A 12145-nucleotide genomic window follows, 5' to 3' on the forward strand; every position below is an offset into this window, starting at 1 on the left:
GTAATCCCAGCACTTTGGGAGGCCGAGACGGGTGGATCACGAGGTCAGAAGATCGAGACCATCCTGGCGAACACGGTGAAACCCCGTCTCTACTAAAAAATACAAAAAACTAGCCGGGCGAAATGGCGGGCGCCTGTAGTCCCAGTTACTTGGGAGGCTGAGGCAGGAGAATGGCGTAAACCCGGGAGGCGGAGCTTGCAGTGAGCTGAGATCTGGCCACTGCACTCCAGCCGGGGCGACAGAGCGAGACTCCGTCTCAAAAAAAAAAAAAAAAAAAAGAAATAAGAATATGTGTGGGGCCGGGCGCGGTGGCTCAAGCCTGTAATCCCAGCACTTTGGGAGGCCGAGGCAGGTGGATCACGAGGTCAGGAGATCGAGACTATCCTGGCTAACATGGTGAAACCCCGTCTCTACTAAAAATACAAAAAACTAGCCGGGCGTGGTGGCGGGCGCCTGTAGTCTCAGCTACTTGGGAGGCTGAGGTGGGAGAATGGCGTGAACCCGGGAGGCGGAGCTTGCAGTGAGCCGAGATCACGCCACTGCACTTCAGCCTGGGAGCACAGCCAGACTCCATCTCAAAAAAAAAAAAAAAGAATATGTGTGGGAACAAGTTAATATGGGACTGGGCTTAGAGAAGGGCTCTGAGGGGCCAGGCATGGTGGCTCACGCCTGTAATCCCAGCACTTTGGGAGGCTGAGGTGGGTGGATCACCTGAGGTCAGGAGTTCAAGACCAGCCTGGCCAACATGGCGAAACCTGGTCTCTACTAAAAATACAAAAATTAGGAGGGTATGATGGTGCCCACCTATAGTTCCAGCTATTTGGGAGGCTGAAGCAGGAGAATTGCTTGAGCCCGGGAGGCAGAGGTTGCAGTGAGCTGAGATCACACAGCTGCACTCCAACCTGGGTGACAGAGTGAGACTTCGTCTCAAAAAAATAAAAAATAAAAAATAATAAAAAAGGCCAGGCGTGGTGGCTCATGCCTGTAATCCCAGCACTTTGGGAGGCCGAGGCAGGCGGATCACGAGGTCAGTTCAAGACCAGCCTAGCCAACATGGTAAAACCCCATCTGTACTAAAAATACAAAAATTAGCCGGGCATGATGGCACACGCATGTAGTCCCAGCTACCCTGTAGGCTGAGGCAGGAGAATTGCTGGAACCCAGGAGGCAGAGGTTGCAGTGAGCCGAGATGAGGCCACTGCACTCCAGCCTGGGCAACAGAGCAAGACTCCGTCTCAAAAAAATAAAAAATAAAAGAGAAGGGGTCAGGAAATGACATCTGCCCTTCTAACCTATTATTGGGATCCTGACTCTGTCCCTGGCAGGGCCTGACAACCCTACTTCCTCATTAGTTTTTTTCACATCATCAAGTTCCTCAGAACAATTGATACATGCTTGAGCTCTCATGGAGCAGCTGAATTCCCATTTTCAGAGCTGAGCAACCACTTGTGTCTCAGGAAGTGAAACCCTGAGCAAGCTGTTTTAATTAGAGGTTCCAGGAAAACAGGAAAGGCCTCCATGTGGGAATCCACAAATCCTGCCCTCTCCCCACAAGCCTTAAGTACTCAGGTTCTATTGCACTGAGCCTTTTAAGGGCCTTTGGTTGAGTGAACGTAGCTGAGGACAGCTTTACCTTCCACTGTGTTTTTAGCTCTCTGGCTGAGCAGAGCCTGCCATCATGTTTTTGATGCTTTTGTCTTCCCCAGAATCTTTGTAGCTTCCATGGTTCCTGTTGCTTCAATCCAGAGTGGCCTCTAAACTTCTTTTCTTTTTTTGGAGACAAGGTGTCACCTTGTATCCCCCAGGCTGGAGTGTAGTGGTGTCATGGCTCACGGCAGCCTCGACCTCTGGGTTCAAATGATTCTCCAGCCTCAGCCTCCAGAGTAGCTGGCACAGCAGGCATGTGCCACCACACGCAGCTAATTTAAAAAAAAATTTTGTAGAAACGAGGTCTCACTGTGTTACCCAGGCTAATCTTGAGCTCCTGGGCTCCAGTAGTCCTCAGCCTCTTTTCTTTCTTTCATTATTTTTTTTTCTTTGAGATGGAGTCCTGCCCTGTTACCAGGCTGGAGTTCAGTGGTGCCATCTTGCCTCACTGCAACCTCCACCTCCTGGATTCAAGCGATTCCCCTGCCTCAGCCTCCCGAATAGCTGGCACGCACCACCACGCCTGGCTAATTTTTTGTATTTTAATAGAGACGAGGTTTCCCTATGTTAGCCAGGATGGTCTCCATCTCCTGACCTCATGATCCGGCTTCCTCAGCCTACCAAAGTGCTGGGATTACAGGCATAAGCCACGATGCCCAGCTGATCCTCAGCCTCTTAAAGTGCTGGGATTACAGGTGTGAGGTACTGCCCCTGGCCTCCAAGCTTCCAGCTTGTTAATTCCTATCCTAACAGTCGTCCCTCACTGTTGCCCTCACTGTTGCCAGGCCTACCTGAGGCCAGGCGCCTGAAGCTCCCCTCAGCCAACAGCATAGGATGTCTTTCGTGCCTCCCTCTGGTTCTTCTGGAAGTTAGATACGGGGACCTGCCAGGGTAGGGAGGGATCGCTCATGCTTGCCTCCTTTCCTTAGGGGAGATCTTCGAGCTGAAGGCAGAGCTCAACAGTGACAAGAAGGAGAAGAAGAAGGAGGCAGTGAAGAAAGTGATTGCATCGATGACCGTGGGCAAAGATGTCAGGTGTGCAGGAGCAGGCCAGGTGGCAGCTGGAGGCGGCTGACAGGGGAGGGTTTATAGCTTGGGTCCAGTTCAGTCTCTCGCTTCGGGTGTCTAGGGACCCATGTGTCCCCTCATACAGCTCCCTTCATAAAACTTTCTTCCCAATCGAAGGTTTTGTTTACATGGGAATCAAGAGCCCAGATGCTAGCAGGTCAGGTGGTGATGGAGTGAGTTAACTGGAGTAGGTGGGAAAGGAAGCACGTGGCGCAGTGGGTGTGGCCTGAACCCTCTCAGAAACTCCAGAGGATCATTACTGGCTGGGGAAGAGGACCCAGTGTGGCCAGGTCTTCTGGTTTTTAAAAAGAATGGGGCGGCCGGGCGCGGTGGCTCAACCCTGTAATCCCAGCACTTTGGGAGGCCGAGGCGGGTGGATCACGAGGTCAGGAGATCGAGACCATCCTGGCTAACATGGTGAAACCCCGTCTCTACTAAAAATACAAAAAACTAGCCGGGCGTGGTGGCGGGCGCCTGTAGTCCCAGCTACTCGGAGGCTGAGGCAGGAGAATGGCGTAAACCTGGGAGGCGGAGCTTGCAGTGAGCCGAGATTGCGCCACTGCACTCCAGCCTGGGTGACACAGCGAGACTCCGTCTCAAAAAAAAAAAAAAAAATAAAAAAAAAAAAAAATAAAAAGAATGGGAAATCTGGGCCAGGCGCGGTGGCTCACGCCTGTAATCCTAGCACTTTGGGAGGCTCTGTTGGGTGGATCACAAGGTTAGGAGTTTGACACCAGCCTGGCCAATATGGTGAAATCTCGTCTCTACTAAAAATACAAAAATTAGCTGGGCGTGGTGGCACACGCCTGTAATCTCAGCTACTAGGGAGGCTGAGGCAGGGGAATTGCTTGAACCTGAGAGGCAGAGATTACAGTCAGCCGAGATTGTGCCACTGCACTCCAGCCCAAGTTACACAGCAAGACTCCGTCTCAAAAAAAAAGAAGAAGAAGAATGGGAAATCTGGATTTTTCATTTTAAATCTCCCTGTCTTAAGTGGCCAGATGATATTAAACAAACACTGTGTGGTGCAAATAAAATACACGTGCAGATTGAATTTCTCTAATATGTCACTGGTGTGCAGCCTCTGTTGCACCTGATGGCTAAAGCAGGTCCTGTGTAGAATGGCTGCCGCACCTTGGCTCATGCTTCCCCTGTGGGAGCACCCAGTGACGCAGCTTGTCTGCCCATCTTTAAAAACCTATTCGAGGCTGGGCATGGTGGCTCACACCTGTAATCCCAGCACTTTGGGAGGCCGAGGTGGGTGGATCACGAGATCAGGAGTTCAAGACCAGCCTGGCCAACATGATGAAACCCCATCTCTACTAAAAATACAAAAATTAGGCCGGGCGCGGTGGCTCAAGCCTGTAATCCCAGCACTTTGGGAGGCCGAGACGGGCGGATCACGAGGTCAGGAGATCGAGACCATCCTGGCTAGCACGGTGAAACCCTGTCTCTACTAAAAAAAAATACAAAATACTAGCCGGGCGAGGTGGCAGGCGCCTGTAGTCCCAGCTACTCGGGAGGCTGATGCAGGAGAATGGCGTAAACCTGGGAGGCGGAGCTTGCAGTGAGCTGAGAGCCGGCCACTGTACTCCAGCCTGGGGGACAGAGCGAGACTCCGTCTCAAAAACAAAAAACAAAAAACAAAAATTAGCCGAGCATGGTGGTGGGCACCTATAATCCCAGCTACTCGTGAGGCTGAGGCAGAGAGTTGCTGGAACCCGAGAGGCGAAAGTTACAGTGAGCCAAGATCACGCCACTGCACTCCAGCCTGGGCGACAGAGTGAGACTCTGTCTAAAAAAAAAAAAAAAAAAAAAACCATTCAAGATCTGCCTTCCCCATGTTTCCTTCCCTCATCACCCCAGCCCACTACCTCAAACTCAAAGCATTTGCTTTCTGTTCCCATCACCCAACATTAAATGGAGACTGCTCTCTTGTTATGTATACTTGTGTTTACCTGCTCACCAGATTGTAAAATCTCAAAGGCAGAGACTAGATTTTGTAACAGCTTAATATTTGCACAGTATTTGAGAGTCTGCACAGAACATTTTGAGATTTGTTTTCTCAGTAGTTCCTTACAATTCCCATATTGTAGGTAATGACAGTTTTACTGCCAAGGAAATAAAAACATAAAGTGACTGCCTAAGAGTCACATGGTTTGTGGCAGAACTAGGACTCAAGCCCAGTTCTTCTGAAATCCAAATCCAGGCTGCTTTCACTCATGCCCTCGTGGTGCCCAGCCCTGTGCCTCATAGTGCGGGTACTGAGGTGGAGCAGCTCCCATCCAGGTCCCAGGATAGGCTCCCACTGCTCCAGACGTCCCCATGGATTGCCCCCCAGCAAGGACCTCCTGCCAGCAGCTCTGGGAAGGAGCTCTGCAGAGAGCCCTTTGGAAACCAGAGCAGAAAGGGAGCAGGCGCCTGCTGGACAACTGGGCCTCCTTCCAAGTCAGATTCCTTCCAGGACAAAGCTGCTGTCCTTCACCCAGAACACCATTATCACCTCCTCACAGAGGAGAAACATCTTTGTTCTTCCATCTCAAAAGAGCTGGCTTTGCTGATATGACGGGCGAGTCAGCCTCATCAGCGGTTTTTCCTTCTCCCTCCTCCCCATTCTTCCTCGTGCATCATCTTCCAAGGTGATACATTTTGGCTTTGGCAGGACTCCTGCCTGTCGGGGCTCAGGAAGTTCACTTTGACCTCATAATTCTCTATGTTGACATGTCCTTTCCTATAAACATGTAAGAATTGAGAGGAGGGGATATGATCATTCCAGAGATAGAAAATTGATCTCTAACCAAATTTCACATCTGAAGAAGGCCTGTAACTCTGGGACCACGGGTACCACGTGGTTATGAGCACGGACCTTGTTCTCGGACCTGGCTCCTCCAGGCAGGTTATTTGACATTTATGAACCTCAGTATTCTGTGAAATGGGGATCATTCCCTGACTTCTAAGGGCAGTTAAATGAGATCAAGTATGTAAGGTTCTTAGCACTAAGCCTGGTGTATGGTGTGTGCTCCATGCATGCCATGCTGGTTCTTACTGGGTGCCAGAGCTTGTGGTGAAAGCAGTGTGAACCGTCCTGCTTCCCTGCGACCCTCCAGAACCAGCAGCCCAATGTAAGCGGCCACGTTAAGTATCAGAGTGGGAGAAAAAATCATTTTCATTTACTCAGTACCTCCTAGATATCAAGGACCAGATACCTAAGTATGTTGTCTCACTCAGTTATCATAAAGGCTCTGTGAAGTGAGTTTCTGTTGCACCATTCTTGCAAGTTAGGAAATTGAGACTCAGGGCAAGAGGGCAGGTGACAAAGGAATGTCTCCAACGTCATATAGCTATCAAGAGGCAGTGGTGGGTTTGACGGGCTCCAGAACTCATGTTTGAACTGTATGAAAAGAACCAAGGACTTTTCTGCTTTTAAAATTACCCTTTGGGATTCCCTTTCTATCAATAGGTGTTGATTGTTAACAGCACAGCTGAAACCCTCCCTTTTACCAGGAAGTCCAGTGTGTCTCTCCATTCTCTCCTACCCACTGTCCTCTCACCCACTAGTTAGCAGCCTGAAAATCTTCCTCTTCCCTTCTTCAGCCTTTCCCATGCTGACACCATTTTGACCTTCCAGTGCCCTCTTCCCCGATGTGGTCAACTGCATGCAGACCGACAACCTGGAGCTGAAGAAGCTGGTATACCTCTACCTGATGAATTACGCCAAGAGTCAGCCTGACATGGCCATTATGGCCGTCAACACCTTTGTGAAGGTGAGCAGGAGCTTGGTGGGCATGGGGACATGGGGTGCTTAAGGCTCTGTCTCCACTCAGTCTCTTTGGGGTGGGACCCTGTGGCGCTGGATGGAGTCCAGACCTTCAGACTGCCCGTGCCCGCCCAGCCTGCAGGCCTCTTCCTCCAGCAGAGGGCTCCCACTCTCCAGAAAATCAAATGCTAACTCTCCTGTGTGAGGTCCTGCCAGGCCTGTTGATCCCCTCCCCACCCTGATTGGGCCTTGCCCTGCATGCTTTGCCAGGGCAGGAATCAGCAGGTGTCCGAGAGCTTCTCTGTTCCCCTTCTAGACTGCTGCTTTCTCCATTTTCTGTCCTTCAGATTAAATTGTCAGCTCTGTGCACCTATATTTTAATTTTATTTTCTCCTAATGTTTAGTACCTGTGAATTTGTGTACCTTTAGAACCTTAGCTCTCCTGACCGTGCTCAGATATGGGAAATGAGGCTTCTGTGGCCCAGTGGAAAGGCTGAGGGCTGTGATGCTAGGTGGATGTGGACTTGAATCACAGCTCTGCTCTGTGGCTTCAGATGAGCTCCCAGCCTTCCTGAGAGCCTCAGTTTCATCATCTATAAAATGAGACCAGTATTGTATTTCTACTGTGAGGATAAGAGGAGACGGTGTGCAGAGCTGGCATGGGTGCCAGTTACATAGCATTTACTTTTGCTGCTGTTGGCTGTAGTTGGCAGCCATCTGATGTTGCTCAACCTAGCAGGGCTCAGAGCTGTAGGCCAGGGAGAATATGAAGCCCACAGATGGCTCATCCCACCCCTGCCCTGGCCAATGGCTGGTTCCCCTCAGGACTGTGAGGACCCCAACCCCCTCATCCGAGCCCTGGCAGTGCGGACCATGGGCTGCATCCGCGTTGACAAGATCACGGAGTACCTATGTGAGCCACTCCGGAAGTGCCTGAAGGATGAGGATCCGTATGTGCGCAAGACAGCAGCTGTGTGCGTGGCCAAGCTCCACGACATCAACGCCCAGCTAGTGGAGGACCAGGGCTTCCTGGACACCCTTAAAGACCTCATCTCTGACTCTAACCCCATGGTAAGCCACTGCCACCCACCGTACTACCTCCTGGGTTGCTTGGGAAGACATTGGCTTGACCCGTCACCAGGCAGTCCCGAGTACCTGGTCAGAGCCTGGCTGGGGGTGCCAGTTGTTCTTGTGCCTTGTGGTGGTTCAGGCACCCTCTTTGGAGGGAGCTAGACCTGGATTCCCTTCTCCTCACCCTCTGACTAGCTGCGCAACCTGGGACAAGCTGCCTAGGCTCTCTTTTCTTCATCAGTGAGATGGATCTAATTCTACATGGCTGGCAGGAGTGCTGTGAAGGTGACGTTCCTGGGATGGCCTGGTACACGGTGTGCAATCAATACTAGTGCCCTCCTTCCCCTTCTAGTCACTGTTATTGTTGCTGTCTTCTCACCAAGACATATGCTGCATGTGTGGTGCTTTTCCCTTCCCCCATCTTTGCTGGGTTGTAGAGGGTCACCCTGCAAGTAGCATAGCCTGGAAGATAGGATGTCAGGATGTAGCTGGATGCGGAACTCCACAGTCTCCTTACCCATGGTGGTGGCAGCAGTTTGGAGGGCAGTTTGGCAGGGCCCGTTTAAAACGAATGTTTAGGCCGGGCGCGGTGGCTCAAGCCTGTAATCCCAGCACTTTGGGAGGCCGAGACGGGCGGATCGCGAGGTCAGGAGATCGAGACCATCCTGGCTAACACGGTGAAACCCCGTCTCTACTAAAAAATACGAAAAACTAGCCGGGCGAGGTGGCGGGCGCCTGTAGTCCCAGCTACTCGGGAGGCTGAGACAGGAGAATGGCGTGAACCTGGAAGGCGGAGCTTGCAGTGAGCTGAGATCCGGCCACTGCACTCCAGCCTGGGCGACAGAGCAAGACTCCGTCTCAAAAAAAAAAAAAAATAAAAAATAAAAAAAATAAATAAAACGAATGTTTAAAATGAATGCACAAACCCCGCCATCCCCCAGTCTGAGCAGAAACACTGAGCAACTGCCATACATAGTACTGAGCAGCCAGTACAGGGATGGGTACTGGAGCACTGGATGGTTCACAGAGAAAAGTTGGAAACAATGCAGAACACACTTAAAAACAGCTGCCTGGGCTGGGTACGGTGGCTCACACCTATAATCCCAGCACTTTGGGAGGCTGAGGCAGGTGGATCACAAGGTCAGGAGATTGAGACTATCCTGGCCAACATGGTGAAACCCCGTCTCAAAATACGAAAATTAGCTGGGTGTGGTGGCATGTGCCTGTAATCCCAGCTACTTGGGAGGCTGAAGCAGGAGAATAACTTTAACCCGGGGAGTCAGAGGTTGCAGTGAGCCAAGATTGCACCACTGTATTCCAGCCTGGCGACAGAGCTAGACTCCGTCTCAAAAAAAAAAACAAAAACGAAAACAGCTGCCTGAGGCCAGGTGCAGTGGCTCATACAGGATTACATGCCTGTAATCCCAGCACTTTGGGAGGCTGAGGGGGATGGATCACCTGAGGTCAGGAATTCAAGACCAGCCTGGCCAACATGGCGAAACCCCATCCCTACTAAAAATACAAAAATTAGCTGCGCATGGTGGTGCGTGCCTGTAATCCCAGCTACTCAGGAGGCTGAGGCAGGAGGATTGCTTGAGCCCGGGAGGCAGAGGTTGCAGTAAGCTAAGATGCACCACTGCACTCCAGACTGGGCAACACAGCGAGACTCCATATCAAAACAACAACAACAACAACAACAAAAACAGGCTATGTGCAGTGGCTCACACCTGTAATCCTAGCACTTTGGGAAGCTGAGGCGGGAGGATCACCTGAGGTCAGGACTCTTGAGACCAGCCTGGCCAACATAGTGAAACCCCATCTCTACTAAAAATACAAAAATTAGCCGGGTGTAGTGGTGCATGCCTGTAATCAATCCCAGCTACTCGGGAGATTGAGGCATGAGAAACACTTGAACCCAAGAGGTGGAGGTTGCAGTGAGCTGAGATCACACCACTACACTCCAACCTGGGTGACAGAGCACGACTCTGTCTCAAAAACAAACAAACAAGCAAAAAACCAAAACACCTGCTGTAGTGGAAATGGATTGAGGGCCTGGAGCTTCACCTGGCAAGCTCCTCTTTTCCAACCCCTATCCACTCCCAGTAGCCTCAAGGAGATCGGCAGGAATCCCCTAGCTCTGAGAAGCACAGCTGACAAGCATTGAAGTGAGCTGCTGTTGCTGGTAGACAGGGGCTGCTGTGTTAAGAAGCTGGGAATGCTTTCTATGGCTAGGCACTTGGAGCCAGGTCTTTCTTGTTTTTCTAAATGGCAGGCATACTTGGTTTTATTCCAGTTTGCAGAGGAGTCAGCAGGGTGAGTGCTTGGAGTGGGTCTCGTTGCAGCTCCAGACCCTGCCCATTGGGTCGTATTCCTTTCAGGATATTTGACCTCTGACCAGCCAGCATCATTAGCCCACTGCCCCCTGGCCTGTGAGCAGCACCCGCAACCTCTGCCCCTTCTTCCCTCTCAACCAGGTGGTGGCCAACGCGGTGGCAGCGCTCTCAGAAATCGCCGAGTCTCACCCCAGCAGCAACCTGCTCGATCTGAACCCACAGTCCATCAACAAGCTGCTGACAGCCCTGAACGAGTGCACCGAGTGGGGCCAGATCTTCATCCTGGACTGCTTGGCCAACTATACACCTAAGGACGACCGCGAGGCCCAGAGGTGAGTGGGCTGCCCCTTGCTTGCCAGCCCAGCCTGAGGACCCTGGTCCTCAGGGGCTCCAATGAGGCCTTGGGCCTTAGTGGGCCCCTTTCTAGTGCCTTGCCCCACAACGTACCCTCAGACACACCTAAAGGGAGGCCTGCCTGCTTCCCACCTCTCCAGAGCCAGGCAGGCAGGAGAGCTGCCTTGGGCAGTCAGCTCAGTGCCTGCTGTGGGCATAGGCCTGGCCTGGCCTGGGAGCTCGCAGAAGCCCAGGGCACCTCTGTTGAGTTCAGTAGATGGGTAGTGCCAGAGCCACTGCCCATTGAATTCTCACTGGGTGTTTGGCAGGTCCCCTAGCTGATCCCCCAGCTGGGGCTCACCTGACTCATGGTCTTAACCACAAGATACCCTCCAAATCGGAGGAAGTGAGGAATTGCCATCTATACAGTATGTACTATGTGCCAGTACTGTGCTTGTTCTTTTTTGTTTGTTTGTTTGTTTGTTTGAGGCAGAGTTTCTGTACCCCAGGCTGGAGCTGCAGCCCCAACCTCCGGGACTCAATCGATTCTCCCAGGTACCTGGGACTACAGACGCATGCCAATGTGCCCAACTAATTTTTATATTTTTTTTTTTGTAGAGACAGGTTTCCACCGTGTTGCCCAGACTGGTCTCAAACTCCTGGGCTCAAGCAATCCACCCACCTCAGCCTCGCCCGGCCTTGTTCTTTATATGCATTATGTCAGTTGAGCCCCCAGCAACCCTGTGAAGTAGGCAGCATCATCTTGATTCTATAGATGAGGAAACTGAGGTGCAGAGTGATTTCAACCTGCTGGGAGTTAGCAGGCAGCAGAACCAGGATTTAGATCTTTCTTCTACAAAAAACATGTTTGTTTGTTTGTGGCAGGGTCTCACTCTGTCACCCAGGCCGGAGTGCAGTGGCACAGTCACAGCTCACTGCAGCCTCAAACTCCTGGGCTCAAAGCAGTCCTCCTGCCTCAGCCTCCCAAGTAGCTAGGACTACAGGCATGCACCACCATACTCAGCTAATGTGTAAAATTATTCTTAGTAGAGAAGGGTCTCATGATTTTGCCCAGGCTAGACATGCTATTTTTTTTTTTTTTTTTTGAGACAGGGTCTCACTCTGTTGCCCAAGCTGGAGTGCAATGGCGCAATCTCGGCTCACTGCAACCTCTACCTCCTGGGTTCAAGTGATCCTAATGTCTCAACCTCACGAGTAGCTGGGACTACAGGTGCTCACCACCATGCCCAGCTAATTTTTGTATTTTTTGGTAGAGACAGAGTTTTACCATGCTGATCAGGCTTGTCTCAAACTCCTGACCTCAAGTGATCCACCCGCCTTGACCTCCCAAAGTGCTGGGTTTACAGGACTTGAACTATTGCGCCTGGCCTGTACATGCTATTTTGGTAACTAAAAACAGGATGTTTCCCTTTGTCTTTCCTGTTTGCCCCATTGGAATGGACGGATCCCAGCATCTGTGAACGGGTCACCCCCAGGCTCTCCCACGCCAACTCTGCTGTGGTGCTCTCTGCTGTGAAGGTGCTGATGAAGTTCATGGAGATGTTGTCTAAGGACCTGGACTACTACGGCACGCTGCTCAAGAAGCTGGCCCCACCCCTGGTCACACTGCTGTCAGCTGAGCCAGAGCTGCAGTACGTGGCCCTGCGCAACATCAATCTCATCGTGCAGAAAAGGTACTGAGGTCACCACACACACGTCCGTGCGTACCCCTCGGGGAGCCTCTTCTGCTGGGGATGGGGGCTCTCAAAGGAAACTGACCTGTCTCCTGCAGGAAGTCTCAAATAGTTTAACCAAAGGGGCAACTTTGCCCCCTGAGGGATATTTGGTGGTATCTGGAGATACTTTGGTTTTCACAGCTGAGGGGGGCATGCTCCTGGCATCTAGTGGGCAGAGGCTAGGAATGCTGGTCAGCATC

At 51.6% G+C, this 12145-nt stretch overlaps 1 protein-coding gene across 6 annotated transcripts in view; it reads left to right on the plus strand.

The window, feature by feature from the left end:
- Positions 1 to 12145, plus strand: part of AP1B1 (adaptor related protein complex 1 subunit beta 1) — a 64304-nt gene that overhangs the window by 24573 nt on the left and 27586 nt on the right. For all 6 annotated transcript variants that reach the window (XM_025399842.1, XM_025399844.1, XM_025399845.1 and 3 more), the window contains 5 exons: positions 2577 to 2682; positions 6344 to 6479; positions 7298 to 7543; positions 10018 to 10208; positions 11682 to 11903. In XM_025399842.1, the coding sequence (XP_025255627.1) occupies positions 2577 to 2682; positions 6344 to 6479; positions 7298 to 7543; positions 10018 to 10208; positions 11682 to 11903 (901 nt within the window). The remainder of the gene's footprint in view (positions 1 to 2576; positions 2683 to 6343; positions 6480 to 7297; positions 7544 to 10017; positions 10209 to 11681; positions 11904 to 12145) is intronic.

Source organism: Theropithecus gelada, chromosome 10, assembly GCF_003255815.1.
Source record: "Theropithecus gelada isolate Dixy chromosome 10, Tgel_1.0, whole genome shotgun sequence".
Classification (NCBI taxonomy): domain Eukaryota; kingdom Metazoa; phylum Chordata; class Mammalia; order Primates; family Cercopithecidae; genus Theropithecus; species Theropithecus gelada.